The 19571-nt window shown below is 33.1% G+C and overlaps 3 protein-coding genes across 13 annotated transcripts; 1 reads left to right on the forward strand and 2 right to left on the reverse strand.

The window, feature by feature from the left end:
- The first annotated feature begins 878 nt into the window (after nucleotides 1-878).
- LOC118063575 (large ribosomal subunit protein eL20z) lies at nucleotides 879-3857 on the forward strand. The gene is made up of 4 exons (XM_035077639.2): nucleotides 879-1294; nucleotides 1663-1738; nucleotides 2551-2665; nucleotides 3609-3857. Exons 1-4 carry the CDS (start codon nucleotides 1075-1077, stop codon nucleotides 3666-3668), a joined length of 471 nt encoding a protein of 156 aa, XP_034933530.1. The 5' UTR covers nucleotides 879-1074; the 3' UTR covers nucleotides 3669-3857.
- A 1936-nt stretch (nucleotides 3858-5793) lies between these two features.
- LOC118063570 (mitochondrial ATP-independent inner membrane protease subunit 1a) lies at nucleotides 5794-10556 on the reverse strand. Of its 11 annotated transcripts, none has more exons than XR_012168971.1 (7): nucleotides 9505-9819; nucleotides 9200-9424; nucleotides 8962-9072; nucleotides 7939-8011; nucleotides 6394-7046; nucleotides 6167-6260; nucleotides 5991-6051 (listed from the first exon to the last, which is right to left on the reverse strand). XR_012168971.1 is itself a non-coding variant. In XM_035077632.2 (5 exons), the coding sequence occupies exons 1-4, from the start codon at nucleotides 9613-9615 to the stop codon at nucleotides 7973-7975; spliced, it is 486 nt and encodes a 161-aa protein (XP_034933523.1). In that variant the 5' UTR covers nucleotides 9616-9819; the 3' UTR covers nucleotides 5794-7046; nucleotides 7939-7972. The 11 variants fall into 11 exon arrangements, 4 of the variants coding, with proteins under 4 accessions (XP_034933523.1, XP_073263233.1, XP_073263234.1 ...); XR_012168972.1 differs by having other exon boundaries at nucleotides 6363-7046; XR_004689925.2 differs by having other exon boundaries at nucleotides 5991-6260.
- Nucleotides 10557-10931: 375 nt separating this feature from the next.
- LOC118063542 (solanesyl diphosphate synthase 1, chloroplastic) lies at nucleotides 10932-15507 on the reverse strand. The gene is made up of 6 exons (XM_035077597.2): nucleotides 14858-15507; nucleotides 14230-14354; nucleotides 13377-13504; nucleotides 13193-13296; nucleotides 11972-12099; nucleotides 10932-11773 (listed from the first exon to the last, which is right to left on the reverse strand). The coding sequence occupies exons 1-6, from the start codon at nucleotides 15087-15089 to the stop codon at nucleotides 11225-11227; spliced, it is 1266 nt and encodes a 421-aa protein (XP_034933488.1). The 5' UTR covers nucleotides 15090-15507; the 3' UTR covers nucleotides 10932-11224.
- Between the last annotated feature and the right edge of the window lie 4064 nt (nucleotides 15508-19571).

The raw sequence follows: 19571 nt of genomic DNA on the forward strand, positions 1-19571 counted from the left end.
ATTTTAGTAATCCCTTTTTTGTAAGCTCAAAAATAAACTTTTTTTATTATATTAAAGAAATCTAATAAAAAGTTCAATAACATGAAATTTAAAACCAACGCATTTCTAAATAAAATGAAAACAAATGCTCAATACACAAACCATCAATATATATAAACAAAAAAAATATAAAATATACAAGTTGGGTCAGGTTTATCGAGTCTTAAAAATCCTAACCCGTCACCTAATTTATAATATTAATTTTTTAGATTTTTTTTACTCATTATCATCTCTAATATCTATATTATTTAATTTTAATAAATTAATTTGGATTAGATAATACAATATTACTTGGGTTTTTTAACCTCCCTAATTGTTGAGTAGCTTAATGAAGACACTATTGAGGTGTGTTATTATAAGAGAATGGTGTGGCCAAATTAGTTTTTGTGCTCGTTTAGTTTTTCTATCAAAGCATCAATATTTTATCATAGTATTTTCATTTCTTTCTTTTTATAAATATGTAATCTATAACTCAATTAATACTAAAAATTACCTTTTAGAACAAAATTAAGTTTTTTATTTATTTATATAAGGAATTTAAGCTAGTTTGTATGTAATTTGATAAATCTTGATGTATTTTAAGTAAATTTTTTTGTGGTTATTAATATTAACAACATAGGAAAACAAAACTTTTAGTTGGAAGCTCTTATAATTAAATTATTATTTTTTAATTCATGTGGTGTACGGGCAGCTTTTGACCACCTTTATTTTGGTTACTGTGGATGGAAGCATTCACGGATAGAAAATTGTAATTATCATCACTAATGAATGAATGGATTAAAGAGGTGACATGGTCTTATCATTATTAAAAAAAAAAAAAAAAGAGAGAGAAAGAAAGAAAGAAAAAAAAAAAAAAGCTTAGGGTTTAAGTAAATGAGAGGTAACAAAGAGAATGTAGGGGGTAATTTGTTCACCCAGCGGAAATTAAGTCAACACCAATTATAGTATTTTTCTTCTTCTAACAAACGAACCTTTCCACAATCATTGATTTCGATTCTGATTCACTCCTCTTTCTAAAATCCAAATTGAATAACAATGAGCGACCAAGAGAAAAACAGGGGAGTTGTTGTAGATCACCACCACCATGAAGACCAACCACCGCCACCGCCACCACCCCAGCCCCAATATGGTACCTTTCAAGGAGTTGCCAATTATCCACCGCCTTCTCAAAGCCATGTCATCGGCTTTCCTCAGCCTGTCCCCCCTCCTGGTATCACCGCCGAACCTTATGCTCTCGGCTACCAAACCGTCTCAGGTACAACAACAATCAATGTTTGATATATATATTGTATGTTAATTGACCATCAAGTGTTATGTTCAATTTATGCCGTTTCTTGGCTAATTTACCAGAAGTCACTATGAAGGCATGTTCCTTTTGGAAAGAGGATTTAATGATCTATGTGGTAACCATGCAGATTTAGGCATTTAGAGCTTATTTTATATCCATCAAAGAATCCTTGTGAAATGGGTTTACAAGGATTGACTTAGTTATGCGCTTAGATTTTAGTAAAAGCAAGACCAGGACCTTATTTGATTCTAAAATAAGATATTCATGTTTATTTAATTTTCTCTATTCTTAGATTAAAGTTTGTTGCTTTATGGTTGTTTGTGATGCTTGTTCAGGTTATGCTGTTGCTGAAGGAAGACCTGTGAGACAACGTCGCCTACCTTGTTGCGGTTGTGGTGTTGGCTGGTTCTTGTAAGTTTGCTATCAATATGACATTTGCTCCTTTCTATTTTCTTGGTTTTTAAATGAGTTTGTTTGCTTCGGCTTTTGGAATTGTTCATATTTATCTTCCCACATTGACTTTACATTTTTAGATTTCCAATGTGCAAACTCGGTTTGATATAGCTGCCACAGAAAGTATAGGTTTGACTGTGATGTAACTGGAATTGGAATAAAATAACTGGTTCACTGAAGATTTGATTGGTTAATGAATGAAAATTGCGTTAGCTTGCTGAACCCAAAGTCGAGTGCCCAGTTTCGTAATCACATTATGTTTACATGCTACTGACTTTATCTCAGTTCATTTTTTGTGTCTGAATAATTTTGCAATTAATGCTGTTAGATTCTTAAATTAGAGATTTGAAGTTTTATTTATGCCTTAGTACCACATTTTATGTTACCACAGTTTAAATTGATAAGTCAATCCATTTGAACATATTCCTATTTGTTTGTTTCTTTAACATCTGTTGTTATTATTAGTTTTTTTTTTTTTAGTATTTCTTATAAGCTTGTATCATGATTGTGGATTAAAGAAAATGGTTACAAGCTTAAATATTCATCCCAGAACATGAATGACCTTTAGAAGACTTTAAATTTCAAATAAAAGCAATGGACTCTGATTTTCTACTTGAAATGGCTGGACTTACAAGTTAGGCTTTTCATGTTGATTATCAAATGGTGTCAAATTTATCATTTTGTGGTTCAGACTTCCACTTGTAAATTATAATTCTGATAGTTTATTTATTTATATACTGATTGTGAAGAGCTGTATGCTTTTTCTGAAGGTTCATCATCGGTTTCTTTCTGGGTGCCATCCCCTGGTATATTGGGTTATTTATCATAGCTTGTATGAGGATAGATCCCCGAGAGAAACCTGGATATATTGCTTGCACCATTGCTGTAAGTAACTTTTCTTATCATTTATTTTTATTTTCTGGACTATTATTCTGTGCTGTTTCTGTAGAAAACTTTTGAATTAGCTAAGGAAACATCTTGTCGAGCATGCGTGCCACATTGAAATAAGGTGTCTATTGCACAATCTCTGTGTAAAGGTAAACAAACATGGAACACCCTTTAGTGGAATCCCGATTGATGCTTGTTTTTACCCTTTGAAACCACCAAGGAAAGAAAAAACCATCCACCCTTCATTTTTTAGTAAGATTGCCTTTACACCATTATTTTACCGAATAAAGTATTCCATCTACATTATTTTAACATATTAAAATTTTATTATGCATGTTATCAGTCATTTGTCTGGCACTTTCTCTTAACAGTAGCTTTTTTGACAATGAAAGAGCCAGGAGTAATTTTAAACGGACCTTATTCTTTGCAAGAACCTGTACATCAAGCCAGCATTTGTTAGGGGAAGCTCTAATTCATGGTGCATGATGTTTTTCATCTAAAATGTTATTACTCAGAATCGATGCTAGCATGTTTTCTCATGGGAATGCCAACAGTTCAATAAACCTCCATCGGATCCCTCTTGGCTTGGCTAGTCATTAAATACTTTTGTCCTGAATGATATTTTATCTACTTTGGAACTTAGAATCATTTTCCTTCTATATGAATGGTGGAGGATGAGGTTCCCTGTTTGTTTCTATATTTATAGCCATGACTTCTCTTACTCTTGATAAAATTCTGGCCTTCAAACTGTTATATTATTTTGTTCATCTGGATACTTCATGCGCAGTTGCAACTACTATATCTCTCTGTGGATAAGATTGTCTTGTTCTCATGTAATTTCCCACTGCTGGTGTGCGTTGTTAATTGTTTCCTGGGCAACAATCAAATATGAAGTCTTCTTGCCTGTTCTCGGCTAAAACTATAAGAATTCTATGTGCAGGCTATTCTTGCAACAATTGCAATTATTCTTGGTGCAACAAAGGGAGCTGATGAGTGGTAATCTACTGGACAAGAGTTTTATAGGTTGCAACCTGGATGTATAAACATGTTTCTATTCCTGATAATTATATTTTAAAGGTGAAAGACCGAAACTGCGAACAGAATCATGGTTGCTTGTGAAATATGTTATTTATTATGAGTGCCGTAAACTTTGGAAACTGCCAGTTATTTACAAGAAGATTTCCGTAAATGTTTGATGCAGTTTTTGTTATAGAAATGAATCCTTGCATTATAAAAGAATGAAGAGTCACTGGATTATGGTAGAGTTGCAGTTAGTTCATCTGTTCAGGTCTTTGGTATAGAAATGCAGCCAGAGCTTGAAGAAATCTCTTGTTATTATGCTAGGTATTTAGATGAATAACTGATGAAGATAATGCCTCGAGCGCCTCTTCCTTCCCTTGCGCATCCTGGGACGGTTTCTTTGCGTCTGGTTTTTTCCTGTGCCAGTAAAGATTACAAAATAGATTTATCTGTTGCAGAGCTCGCTAGTGTATATAACATTGCTGGAAATCTACGTTATGATGATTTTCTTGAATGTCTTGGTATAACTCACTGGATGTTATCAATAGACCCCTCCCTCGTATGCTCAGCTTAAAACCTTTCAGATCTCGGCAATAAAATTCAATTCTCACTTGTGTTGAATTCAAGAGTGTGGTGAATTTTAAACTGGGTTGTGGCATATTTTATTTTGATTGTGTTTAAAATGGACTCACCACTCACATTCAATGAGTCTCTGTCGAGTTACGTTGATCCATTCTAAGTTTATTTACTATTATGATAAGGAGGGATGGATGTATACTGAATCATGAAAATTCCTAAATAAACATTTATCTTTTTTGTTTTGCTGTATGATGGGAAGGCATGTTTATTGATATGTGAAGATGGTCAGTTGCAAGCTAGGGTTTTCTTTTCTATTTTTACAGAGAAATCTGACCTTTGACCACCAAGTAAAACAAAATCCCAATTAAGCAAGAATAGTATTTTCCTTGACTAATAGTCTTGATTAGCTAAGATAGAATATCAAGATAGAAGCTTGTAAACCCGCAGGCTCCTAGCCTTTGATAGAGTGATATACTTCCAGCCAATAGCATGTTGTGATAGTTGTTTTAAAAAAATTATTTTTTATAATAATATCTTAAAATGATATAAAAATTCAGAAAAAATTAATCTATAGCAAACAAAAAAAACAATTACGTAAATTAATCTATAGTTCGCTTCTCTGGATTTCCACTCAAGGCTGAATAGCAGTACCATGCTACCATTGACATGAAACTTTTCTGGAGAGCACTGAACAGAGCGTATACAAGCATTGATTTCTTTGGTGACTGTAGTTCATGTTCCAAGTGGAGGATGATGTCTTGTCTTCTTCATTTTGGAGCTGACATTCTGAGCTTTCCTCTGATCTGACATGCAACAGATGGTGGACTTGCAAGGGAACCAGATGCTTCATCTTTCCTTCCTCAGATTTGAGCTTTCCTCTGATGTCTTGGACAATTAAATCTTTAAATTTTAAAAAATTTGTCCTCAAACCCTGGTTTTAACAAATTTTGTATAGCTAACAGTTTTGATCCCTGGTTTTAGCAATTTTGAAAGTTGTCTAGATAATCGGTATTCGGTATAAACTAATTCATTGATATCATGATTTTGAAATGTGATATAATTAAAATTTTATCATAATTTAAAAAACAAAACCATTAAAAAAATGTTTTTCATCAAAAAAGTAACCTTTTGATTTAAAGTCATTTTCATCATTTATTTGCCCAATTTATCCATGTTCCTTTCTTTTTCACCTGATTTTAGGGAAGTCGATGATCTTAGCTCTCGTCATTTTTGCGGTTTGCCATTGATGATCTTTGACTCGGACATCTAATTTTCAGGTAACCAAATTGGAAGCAATCCTACTCCGCATTTACTCATTTTACCGAGTCTAATCCTCAAGATTCGCAATAGTCTGCAGAGGAAACTTAAGTTACAGGCGGGCTGCAAAACTCTGCCATGATAGAAGTCAAGATAGCTTCAGCAAAATTTCTGCAACACATTTCATTTTGCATTTCACCTTCTTACACGCATCCCTCGATTAGCTATACCTCTTCAGCCACAACACTGCTTGGATTTTGAATAAACAATTTAATCAAAGCCATCTTCAATTTACTGATGAGCATGGGCGAACCACACAAATGGTCCTCCAAGTTTGTGAATTTTGATAATTTAACCCCTATACTATAGGTGGAGAAAAAATAACACCACAATTATTTTCCAAAGGAAACCGTGTATCAAGTTCAAAGAAACTAAGAAATTAACTGGTTATTCACAGTATGAGCGGTACGATAAAAAGATCCCAACATGATTATACGAGGGGCAGAATCCATTAATATGCTGAAGAGCTGAACAAAACCAGAAAATACAAAAAGGGGGGCTCAGATCTATGAGAGTAGCCATGGTCAATAAATGTTTGGATTTGAAAAAAGAGGAAATAATGAGAAATATTGGGGCAGTTACCTGACTTAAAACACGAATGAGAAAACATGTAAGAACCTTGAGGCTGCCCCATTGTTCAACTCTAGGCCGGGTGAAATTGAGCTCTCACGCATTTCTGCCATTTTTAAAGCGAGAGCCCATTGGATCGGCCAATTTTTGAAAAGCAAAAGTTTATAAAACAACAAGAAAAGAAAATAATGATGGAGATGTAGAACACCTTCCATGCAACTGCAAGAGAGAGAATAAACCTGCTTGCAAGGATCAATGGAAGGAATCTTGGAGGTTGCTGTATGCCCGCAACGGAACAAGAGCGGCATGAAGGATATTCACGCTCTGTTCTCTCAAAGGCAGTGAGATCCCAAACCCTACTGCTTCTCCTTTTATAGCTAGTTCGGCTCGGACGAATTGTCCATCTTGCCATTAGTCCCTTAAAGCATTCTTTAATTTAATCATTTAATATCCTACCTCATTGACCTCCACGACTGCACGCTCCTCTTCAAATCAGTACAGGCTTTAATCAAAACTCACAAGGCCTTCAGTGATTTGAATAGTGCTTCCAAGGACTTGTACCCAAGCTTTTTTCTAAATAAATATAAATTCACAGGCAGCACAGCTACGCAGGTTGCTTCCAAGGGAAAACTGTATGTTGCAGTTTAAAATTGAAAAACAGTGTATGGGAGATAATTAATCAGCTACAAACTGTAACAATTCACAAGCAGGTCAACTTCGTCTCTCACAAAAAAATGTACATAAGAGAATGCCTGGAGTTTGATTCATTTGTTGCTTCTGGCCACTGTATCACCGGCGAAATGACAGTTGGAAAACTGTCATGATGTTTAAGAGCTAAAGCTTTGGCATGTACAAGTTATGCAAAATTGGGATCCTCTGCTTCACGGAATTCCTGAAAATCAAAACATAAAGAGCATTGGTGTTTTATATACACTCGCGTTTCATCAACTCAACAAAAGAGATGGTGCCCATCGGAAAAAAATGGCCGCTGAATAAGAATTTATAAAGCAATGCTACTTCAAGAAAACAGACAGTCGATATCAAGATGAAGTAACTCGGTGCTTGGTCCCTTCAAGAATTCGTAGTTTTGGTTACAAAATGGCATTGAAGCCATTTAAACCTGCAACCATGAGATTCTTTTTCTGAAAGAATAGCACAAACTCTGGGATCACCACCCCTCCTGAATCTCAGAACCATGAGTGCCAAGGAAAATGCATTCCAACATGTTGCATGATTCGTGGGGTTGCTAGCAATGAATACTCAGTGCAATGCTGCCACACATGGACATAATCATCATCTATGGTTTCCAGTCTTCTATATTCCAGGTAGTCCACATTCCATTCATGACATGTAAATTTGCATCTCACAAACTTGGTGACATGATTGAAGAAGCTCAAGAGGACATATGTTATTTAAATGCTTCGTTACAAGAGCACAAAATGCTCCAAATTGAGATGACATGGCAAAGAAAGAGAGATGCTGATTACTTCACTGGTCATGATCGATGTCCTTTAGAAATTCAGACCATGACCTTTTTGTGCAGAACCAGCTATAAACCATCACCAACCAGGAAAAATAAAAAAAAGTGGAAATAACTTAAGATCTGAAGACAACGAAATATCATAAGATAAATTGGCAGTAATCACATTCACTGCTCCCAAGGCTATGATGATTCTTGTGAGAGCATATTAACAAGTTTTCCCTTGATTTATACAAGGGAAAACAAATGGATATTAAGAACAGAATTTAAATATAGTCCAGTGGAACTGTGGAAATAAACATACCTCCAACTTATACAACTTATATTCTTCATTTTGGTCACTGACCGAAAGATCCAAAGCTAGAAGGTGGCCATACCTAATGACAAACGGAGATTTTACAAAATGATTCACTAACACTACCAATATTCAACTAGCCAAAAAAAAATCACAAAGAAAAAGAAGGAAACTGTGTATTAACTATCACTCAAACCATTAATGATCACTTGAAACCTAACTTGAAAAAAATCTTTTGTCATCAAATGATCAGCACCCACATTATGCACACACACCTGATATTGCAAGGAAATCATTTCATTCAAGATTTGAATCCAAGAACTACAACCATGAACTACACTATTTGCAACTTCAAGTGACGCTCAGGGAACAGAGTTGTAACTCTTACTTAAGAATGTAGAACTTTACAAGGTTTGGTAACATACACTCGGAAACGGCTCTTGAATGCAAATTCATTTTTTTCAAGAAACCTTGAGAGAACAAGAAAAAGATTCTCATTGTGAAGCCCCCATGCCTATGGGATCTCAGGTTAGAAAAGAAGGTTTATAACTCGCAATAGTAAATAACCAGTATCTCCGTCACGTAGTGTTGAAGAAAGCTTAAAAAGAAAGAAAGTTAATATCAGAAATAGTACTAAGTCAGATAGCCATTGGAGTATCCTCCTAGACCCCTGAAAGACTCAAATCCCATTCTTTAAAATTGAAACCCACATCTACAAGACAGATGTCTTAATTTAAGTTTGATTATGGTCCGGTCCCAACAAGTAGGATCCTGAGAAGGAAGTCTGAAGCAGTTAGACCAAGCAATCGATAAACCTAGAAATAAAGCCTAAAAATACTGAATCATATGCATGCAACGCATGTAAGCCGAAAAATGAAACCTAAACTTTAACCCTATAAAAGTAAAACCTCAAGCAAGAAACATCATTTCATATGCTGATAGTTGTTTCAAGAATCAACTCTCGTCTGATCTGAATCATACATACACTAAAAAAAAAAAAACGAACAAAGGAGTAAAGGAACAAACAGTTACCCTGAAAAAGAGCTTGCCTTGAACAAGACCATATGGAACAGGCCCATAATGCCGTGAATCACAGGAAGCATACATGTTATCACCCTGAATCCAAATGTGCCCCTTCGGTACCTACCAATTCCAATTATCCCAAATATGAAATACCAAACAACTCATTAACCAGATTCACGCACGCTTCAACCACAACCATGAGATGAGATTAAGAAGAAAAAAGAAATTAATGTTATACTATCCATACCATGATGGTGCGACAGATGTCAGTAATGGAGGGATCGGGCAAGAAATTGATTTGATCACCCTCCATACCAACAATGCGTTTAGTGACCATCTTTGTAGGATCTAAAGGTGACCGAACCAGTACCACATCTCCTGGACCCACCTTCTGGAAGCGGTGAGACACGTGCTCCACTAATAAGACGTCGCCCGTTAGATTTAGCGTTGGGAGCATGCTAGGGCCGTAAACCTGAAAGCAGAGGACGATGATGAGTCAGATGATGAATCCCAGAAGTGAGTTTACAAGCAAGAAGAAGTAACGGTACGGACGAGAGTGGGAGAGACGAGGTAGTTGTTGGTGAGGTGAAGGAAGCCAAGGAACTTAGCGACTAGACAAGTTTGGGTGAATGCTTCTTTGGCTATGCTTTTCCATGCATTCATGGATTTCAATTATTAGTTAGTTTCTCTAAGAAGTTTCTTTGGGGAGACTGAGTGAGTGACCTATTTATCGCGTCTTCTTTTTCTTTATATGTATATGGGTGCTGCGCGGTGCTGGTGTTAATTGGGGAGAAAGAAAAGGTGAACCGGCGGCGGCGGAGTGGACCTGTAGAGAGGCGGAAAGTGTCTGGCATGAAATAGGTGAAATGACTGTATTACCCATAGTAAAAAAGCATTATTCCTTTTTTTAATATACTTTAATTCCGCTTTACAGCTTAATCCAAAATATTTCATTATTTTCGGTGTTGTTTAGTTTCGTTGTGGTTTCTTATTTCTTATAAAACAAACAAACAAAAAAATTAAAATTAAAAAAATATTTTAAAAAATACCATCTACTATATTAATAATATGACAATCATAATAATTTTTATTTATTTTATTTATCTTAAAAAAATAGAAATTATTAACAAAAAACATAAAATAATTTTTTGCAAATGGTGAGAATCAATTGAGTTGCTTGTGGATTTCTAAACAAAGAACATGATATTACGAAGTATCCACAGGCGACTTGTACATTCTCACATAGTATAAAAACTACCTCGGATCTGCAAAACCGAATCTTTGCATCCAAGAACATACATAGACTATTTTGCATCACTGAATTCTTTCTTCTGATTTGATTTTCATCAAGCCACCTTCAAGAAGATGCAGCCACAGACACAATATCTGAATCGCATCCCTTGTCAACCCCTCAACTCGATGTTTAGATTTTAAAATCAAAACCATTTGAAGCTATATTTTTGGAGACCCTGCCTTGGAGAACGACGATGCACTGGTACGGCTTCCCTCCCATCTCACTCTATCCAGTGCGGGGATCGTGAGGGTAAAATGAACCAGATTTCTGAGGTTGCATCACCTGCCTACTCACAAAATGATCAAAAACAGAGGGTGAGAAATAGACTTGTTTGTTTTTTCAGCATAAACCACTTCTTTTAAAAATTAGATTTTTTTATTTAAAATTAAATTTTTTAATATTTTTCGATGGTTTTGAAATTCCAATATAAAAAACAAATTTTAAAAAATAAAAAATATGTATATTAACAATCACTGATTTGAAGAATTAGGTTATTGAGATTTGAGTGTTAAAAATTGAGATTTTTACTCGAGCGAGGCTGTGCTATATATATTATATAGTTGTTTTTTTTTTTAATTTTAATTTAAGAATTGGATTGCCTAAACTGTAATTTAAGAAAAAAAAAGTAAAAAAAAAATACAAATCAAACAAACAAAAAAAAATATGATGATACAGTTCAGCAAGATGGCCTAAAAATTCCTTTATTCTACCACAATAGTAGAAAGTGATTTTTCTGGGGACAACTGTGATCAACCCGTAGCTGAATACGAAGTATTATTTACTGAAATCTTAGCTCAGTAGCCTAAAGAATATAGAATGACGAGTCTTCAGGGACTTCTCTCCTGCAAGACTTGTATGAATTCCGGCACCCGTACAGGCTTGTTACATAGTATTTTCGCTACAGGGCTCCGCCGTTGTTGTACATTATTTATTGTTTCCGATGATCAACGAATAGGTTGTACAACAAGAAGTATCATACTAATGAATCCGTTCGAGATTGTACAGCACCATCTCCTCGAGAGCTGATTGATAGGAGCCCTGAGGAAGGCATCTGAGATTCTGAATTGCAAGATCAGCTTTCTCTTTCGCCAATTCCTGCGCCCTTTCAATGCCCCCGGAGCTCTTAACCAGCTCGATAGCATCATCAATGGAACCACTCTCACAGAATTCAGACTCGATTATTTCTCTTAGTTTTGGTGATTGCTCTAGAGCAAATATTACTGGAGCAGTCAGGTTCCCCTTGGCCAGGTCACTCCCAGCTGGCTTCCCCAGCTGCTCTGCTGACTGTGTGAAATCTAGTATGTCATCCACGACCTGGAAGGAGAGACCAAGATTCTTACCATAGTCATACATCTGCATGGATACGCTACTGTCCACCCCGCTAAAAATAGCAGCTCCTTTGGTGCTAGCAGCAATCAAGGAGGCTGTCTTGTAATAGCTCTTGATCAAATACTCTTCAAGTTCAACATCACAATCAAATAGGCTAGATGCCTGCTTTATTTCACCACTAGCAAAATCCTTGATAACCTGCCATCAAGCAAGTATAATTGTAAATCAACTTCAATTCACCAGAATGACACCGTCTTTACCCCATTCCTGTTTCTCAGATTTCAATTTGCAAGACTAACAATATATAGTGAGGTGCAAAAACTCCATATTATGTATCGAACAATGGACCGGGCCGGGCTATAACTACTCGTGTATAGAATGGAATTGCAGACCTACCTGGCTGATAAGCTTAATGACTTCAATATTTTCAAGATTTGCTAGGTACCATGACGACTGAGCAAACATGAAGTCCCCAGCCAGTACCGCTACCCTTGTACCATAGAGTTGATGAACAGTTTCCTTCCCTGCAAATTAGCAGCAGTGAACTGAAAGTCAGAGAAGGTCTTATGGTAGGCCCATAATGGAAATTATGAAACAAGAAAACAAAAAGAAATTGCAAAATGCAACAAACTGTTTTATAAATATTTCAGTTTCGCGACCCTACTTGATGTGATAAGTAAGAGCTTCAATAATACCAGTCACTACTTATAGTATATTTCCTTCAGTCTATAATCTCTGCTTAGGTAGCAATTCATTCAAAAGTTGAAGCAGTGGATTGCATATCATTGGATGTGCACATTCAAGCTCATGTCATGTCAATAGGCTCTAGCATAGTGATATACAGTGAAAGAAAGCTTAAGTTTCAAAGCTTAATTGGGAGAATAATAGATAGTTTCAGTTCCCTTTTTAAAGGGGGGTAGGATTCCAGGTCGATGCACAAGTCCAAACAATAGAAGGTTGGCTTCACAGAATCATATTTTCCATCTCATAGCTAAAGTAGGTCTTAGTATATGTGACCTGTTGGTCATCCATCTACAAGAACCCTTCTCTTTTCAGCCTTGGACTGGTTCTGTAAAACTCTAAACAGGGCAAATGAAATTAAAACTTATAATCCATAGATACAATTCGGAGAGCCTTCATATTCAACTCTTGTATATGTCCAAACGTACTCATTTAGAAATCCTTCAAATGTAGCTAATGTAAGGAGCAGAATAACAATATATGTTCAATAAACTAAATTGATCCTCTAGTTGTTGTAAAACACAAGACCTAATCCAATAGAGAATATAATGCTGATGACCTGATCGAGAACTCTTTTAATCAAGCATTTTATACAAGATTACATGTAAGCATATTACAATAACCAAATAGAGGTTGATAATCTGTTACCATTTCACAGCAAGGAAGACTTGCAGATATGAAGTCCAGGGCATGCAAACTGTAAGTGGGTTTGCTGGGGCTTGGGGCAGCATTAGATCCTCGTATACTTTGGAAGTTTTAAAATAGCTTGGGTTTCTTTAATAAGCATGTGTTGGTGAATGATAAAGTGACATTAATGATATTTTTCAGGTTGCTTTGATACATCATCATGATTATACTATCAATTTGAAATCCTACCTCTTCGCATGTCACTTTCATCCAGTACATCATCATGTATTAAACTTGCAGTGTGGATCATCTCGATAATCTCTGCTAAACGTCGATGTTCAGTTGTAAGTTCCCTGCAAAGCAGCAATGCAATATAATTTTTTCTATTCCACTCAGCACCATATAATGCCCTTAAATACTGGGTAAAACTTACTTCATCCCTACTACTTCAGCCGTTGCTCTTGAAACTAGAAAGACCAGAGCTGGTCGCATTCTCTTCCCACCAGCACCAAATATCTGCTCAGCTGCAGACATCAACACTGGATTTTCTGCACCAACAATCTACGAGAGAATCTTCATCAGAAATACAGGAACTGGATATAAGGAACGAAAGAAACTATTCTGATTTGGTGCAAAATGGTACACAATTCAGCTATATAAAGGGCAACATATAATAGAAAACAGACAATAGCAGAATACGGAAGCAGGTAAAAATCCTTATGAAGTGGCCCTTTTTTGTTAGCTCATCTTGTGCCAAAATAACCATGTTTAATTGTACCACAGTGTGGACTCGGTGCCGACTTTAAATTCTTACCGGCTACCTGCTATGCCAATTTATATCAACTCAGACCATTTGTAGTGGTCAATCAGCTAACCAATGGTTAATATATTTGTAAGAGTTTATTCTGCATAGATCTACTATGGTGTAAGTGCCCTGACAACTATTTTCTAAAATACAAAAAATATCTAGTGGCACCTTATACTACTACAAGCAAATATTAACTATTCAGAGATTAAGCATTGTCCTAACATTCAAATAAATCATATTGCAATTCCCAGCGAAATAAGTTACATACAAAGACAACTACCACAGCCACAGACAAACACAGCAATGCTAGATAGCATTTTCAAGCAAAACCACATTTGTGTTCCCAGAGTCAACAAACCATAAAACACCATCAACTGATATAAAGCTCGATATGAAAATTCAGCAGGTATCACATCTATAATGGTTAACATATGTCCTAACATATGTCAACACCAAAAAATCTATAATAGTTACTCACCGACTGAAGATTTTGATTAAGAGTCTGGAGATCATCTGCAACCACTTCAAACAAATTTGTTATTGAAATTGATTCTCTTGGATCTTTCTTCAATTTCAGAAGTCCTGTAGGACCTTCAGCAACTCCTGTATTCAGCCAAAAAAATGAACAAAAATACCAGCACTTCAAGCATTACAACATATCATTACAACAATGGCAGGAGCTTCATTAATGGAGACCAAGCTCTTAAATGCTAAGTACACCACAATCATCACGAATTAGATAAGCACTAAACTGTGACCAGCCAAGAAATAGTTAATCAAAGCCACCAAATTGTGCTACACTAAAGCAAATCCAATCAGTATTAGTAAGACAACTTGCTGATTGTTAGTTCTGTTGGATACAGACACTAAACTGTAATCCAACAAATTCAGATTGTTTCCTAGTATACAAATACATTCTAGTATCAATAAGACACGAAATCAATACTGCAAGATGTCCCAATGATCAATTGTCAACCAAACCATGAAAAAAAAATACAGCTACTATCGATACAGGTAAAACCCATGAATGTCAAAAAGACCTAGCAAAACAAAAAATCCAAATTACAGAGAGAGAGAGAGAGGTGCTTTGTCCATAAGAAAAGTACCCGCAGGTAAAGTCTCAGGGGTCTTTGTTGGGGAAACTCGACACCTAGCAATATCTCGCCTGCAACAAACCAGTCTCCTAGAACCATAATCTCTGTTACAACTCTTTGAAACAGACTTAGCATAATTCCTCACTGAATACCTATCTATTGAAGCATTGGAGGAGCAGCCACAAGCCACCAAATCAAGTTTAGCCCTTCCAAAATCAAGATTATGGCATGTCATTGACATCATTCTCAATAGCAACACCCCAAAAGAGTAAGAAAGAGACAAAATTTTGCTCTCAAATTGGAGAATCCAGGTAGCAAATATTGCTCAATTTGCCATATAACAACCAGCAGCCACCGAGAAATAAAGCGAGAAAAAAAACAAGAGGGGTCTTGTTCAAAACTCGAGAGAAAGAAAGAAATGGAGTAAAAAGGATGCTCAGTTTTTTAGAAGTTCCTCATTTCATTGAGAGCACAAGTTGGAGTACGCATTTGAGTGGATCCAATAAGCCCACATAGGACACAGTTTTGTCTTTGGTTTCTTTATCAGTTCTGAGGTCAGTGTTGTCAGGACATCAAAGAGAGTTGTGTCTCGTTTGTGTTCATGATGTAGCAGAAAGATTTATGAAAGGAGGCAACGGAAGGGCTTATCTGTGGGCGTTCAAATAAATGGGAGCCACAGATCCAACCTTATACTAATCACCATCTTTTTTTCATTTTCTTTTCGAGAAAAGGCAAAGATACGTTTTTTGCCACTCGAATGATTTCAACTGTCCTTGGGATATTCTTTACTTATAAAATATATTATTCTTTATTACTTTTTATTTTAAATAACCAAAGTTAAATGAAATTTATAAATTCTTATATCCCTGATATTTTTCAATTAGTCAATTTTTATGGCTAAATGCACTCCATTACAAAAAAAAAAAAAAAAAACTTTTCCTAGCTCAGCCCATGGTATAATGTACTCATCGACTATTATTGTTCATTTATATTTGTTATTGTAATAATAGTTATTAGTATTTTTTTTATTTTAAAATGTATTAAATAATAATTTTTATTTTTTAAAATTAATTTTTAACATTAATATATTAAAAAAATTCAAAATACATATATATATATAAATTAATTTTTTAAAAAAATATTTTTTTTCAAAAACATCGCACTTTGCCATCTATACTCTCTCTTTTATTTTTTTTTTTTATTATTAATGTGGATATCTAGGTGGGTATCTAAGTCCAGTTTATATGTGTTTCTCGACTAATTTCATAAGCTCTAAAGTTAACAATCATGTAAGTCTCTAATGGTCCTAAAATTTGTAGGAACTCGAACTAGTAATTTTTAGAGAACAAACCTAAAATCTCTATATTTTCTTCTTAAAATTAAATATCTCTTCCTTTGATAATTGATTGATAAGTCCTATCAAGATTGATGTCACATGTGTCATCGTGGATTGTGTTGAATTTTTTAACTTTAAAAAAATACTATATCATAATATTATAAACTATAATAGATTCAATAAAAATAATTTTATTTAATTATATAATCTCAAAAAAAAAATTAAATTTAAAAAGAAAAGGAAAATAATGTAAAAAAAAGCATTTATTAAAAAAATAAATTAAAAATCTTAATTTATACTAGTATTTTTATATTTTATATGTGATTGAAAACTAAAAAATCATAAATATAATACATTCATGTTAAAATTCAAATAAAAATTTATAATAATATTTTAAAAATCATGTTTAAATTGAAGAGTAAGTGAATTTGGTTCAAAACCTTTTTGAGTGACAAACAAATAAAAACAGAATAAAAATTTATAATAATATTTAATAATTTACTTTAATAATCATAAAATGTTTTCTTAACAAAAACAATAATTTATGTTAAAATTATTATATTCTAAGATGAATAAGAGATGCGTATGATTATATTTTAATGTTTAATAACAATAAAAAAAAAATTAAAACCTAATCTTTTTTTTACTTTAAAAAACCGATCTCAACGGTATAACAGAGACATACAAACTAAACTAGTATATAATAATTCTTCTGAAGAAAAAAAATACTTGCAAGTTGCATTTGCTAAGTGTGTGTGTGTGTATAACTTCAATAACTATTTGCGCAAGTCAGTACCGTCTATTATGGAGATACTGATCGACAACACGTGGAGTCTATTTAATTTTCTGCACCTTTTGCCAGGTTGGATGGGCTTGTAATAACTGTATTTTTGGTGTTTAATTTTTTATTATTTTTATATTTGAGTATCTCATTTATAATTCTGTGTATTTTGAGTTATTGTTGATGCTTGTTATTAATTTAGTTTATTAGAATTAGAGGTGATTATTTTTGGTTTGGTTTGGTTTGGTTTTTATTAAAAAATAACCAAACTAAAATTTTATATACATAAAAAAAAAAAAAGGTTCAAACCGACCAGTTTTGGTTCAGTTCGGTTTTTTTGGACAAAAACCGGTTCAAATTGGTATGACTCAGTTTTTCTGGTTTGGCTCGATTTTTTTTGGGTTTTGCTTGGTTTTGTTTCCAGTTTTTTTCAGTTTGAATTCGGTTTTTTTTTTATTTCAAATGTATAAAACTGAAATAAAACCGAACCGATTGATTTTTAAAAATTTTTAATTGATTTTTTTTCACGGTTTAATTTTTTTGATTATTTTTTTGATTTTTTTTTCCTCACCTCTAATTAGAATTATTCCTTATGTCAATAATTTTTTATAAGAGAGAAACAAAAATAGCACTTCAAAATTTATATTATCTCCTACTATTATTATTCTTATTAGCATCTCTTACTTTAACATAAATTTTTTTATTTTTAAAATAAAATATTTCGAGAAGGTTCAATTCTTTGAAATAGAATTTTTATCAACATCAATTTTTTAAATTTTTTTCAAAGAATTGTTGGAGATTTTCTATGATAACAAAATTGTGAAAAGACTTTTATTTTGTTTTTTTCTTATACCAGATTAGAAGAATGACTGAAACCATATTTCTATATTTAGTATGTATATCTTGTGACAAGTGATAAAAAGTAAGCTCCAATAAGAAACAAATACATATTAATATTAGATAATTTAACTTAAATAAGTAAAATAAAAAGTGAGGTGCTAAAATAAAAAAAAATAACAAAAAGTTAAATATCAAATTAAGATTTTTCCCTTTTAAAACTGTAATTCTTGTGTGGGTGATTTCACGAGGACAAGCAAAGATAAAGAATTTGTGATGGGTGTTTGTTTCCTTATTAAATTTTTTTTTCGATGAGTTTTTTTTTTATTAATAGTATATTTCTTACAAAAAACAATTATCATAATCTAAAAAGCAAGTTTTAAATAAAAATTAAAAAACAAAGAATGTCTTCATAAAATTTGTATGTGGTTGTATGAAAAAAAATCAAAGAATAATTAATTCATAAAAACCATGTAAAATTAACAATAAAATATATTTAATTCTCATTGAATATTCATGTATAAAGTTTTTATACAATTTATTAAATGTTAGAATCATCTATAATTAATAAAAAAAAAGTTGTTACAGATATAACTATAAAAGTACCAATCTCATTTAAAATGTATAATTGGATTTTTTAAACAGCATTGTAATTGTTAATTTAGATAAATATTTATTTTAAAATATATATAAATTTATTTTTAGGCCTAGGAGACTAGGCTTGTGTATTTTTTTTTATATATATATCAAGTTGATAATGGATTATTCGTTGTTAAAAGTGTGTTTTATATTGTGATAGTTGTTATGATGTTAATTTGAAAAAATATTATTTTATAAAAAATATTTTTAATTAAGATTAATTTAAAAAAATATAAAAATTTACTGCAAGACGACGCATAGTTAACTGCATTATTTTTTCGAGCATCTCCTATGGCTGGAAAATGAGGGTGAGTTTTTGGACCCTCTGCGCCGTCAATGGATGGAGGGGTTACTAAGATAATTCCAACACTTTTAAGGATGACAACATATGTGTGTCAAGAGGTGCCTTACACACAGCTCTAAGAGAGCGTGTCGTTGATTTGTAAGCATGGAGGTTACATGTGTCAACTATTTTTATTTTAAAATTATATTTATATTTATTAAAATATTAAATTTTTTTTCTAATCAGATTAATTATAACTAAAAACAAAATGAAGATATTAAAAGCTACATTAGTTAAAAGTTTTTTTTTTCAAATGGTAATTTAGTTATTTTAATTTTTTTTTATATAACTAAAAATACAAAAAAAAACCCCCTTAACTCCAATTAAATATTTTTTATTTTAAAATAAATTTAATTGTTTTATTATATTTTTAAAATATAAAAAATCAAATTATCCACAATTAATTTGATAATGATTAATAAATCTTGTAAAAAAATTATATTAATCCTAATAATCAGTTCAATAATTTTTTAGTAAACTAAGTTTATGTGTGCATTTAAATCTGATCTCTCTTTTTTATTTATTTAATATCTCGAGTTATCCATGGAACATGACTCCCCATCCTTATTTATTTATTAGAGACAAATTCCATCATACGATCGCTCATCGGATTGAGTTTTCTCGATTCCGAAATAAATATAAAAGATATGGTAAAACTTAGGCCATCGGCAATTTTTTATTTTGAATAATTAAAATTAAATTAAAAAAATTCTAAGCTAATAGTATAATAGACTGTTGATGATGCCTGCTTGCTGGAGCCCCTAAGGCAGGATCTCTGCTGACCTGTATG

The sequence above is a fragment of the Populus alba genome, chromosome 1 (assembly GCF_005239225.2).
Source record: "Populus alba chromosome 1, ASM523922v2, whole genome shotgun sequence".
Lineage (NCBI taxonomy): Eukaryota > Viridiplantae > Streptophyta > Magnoliopsida > Malpighiales > Salicaceae > Populus > Populus alba.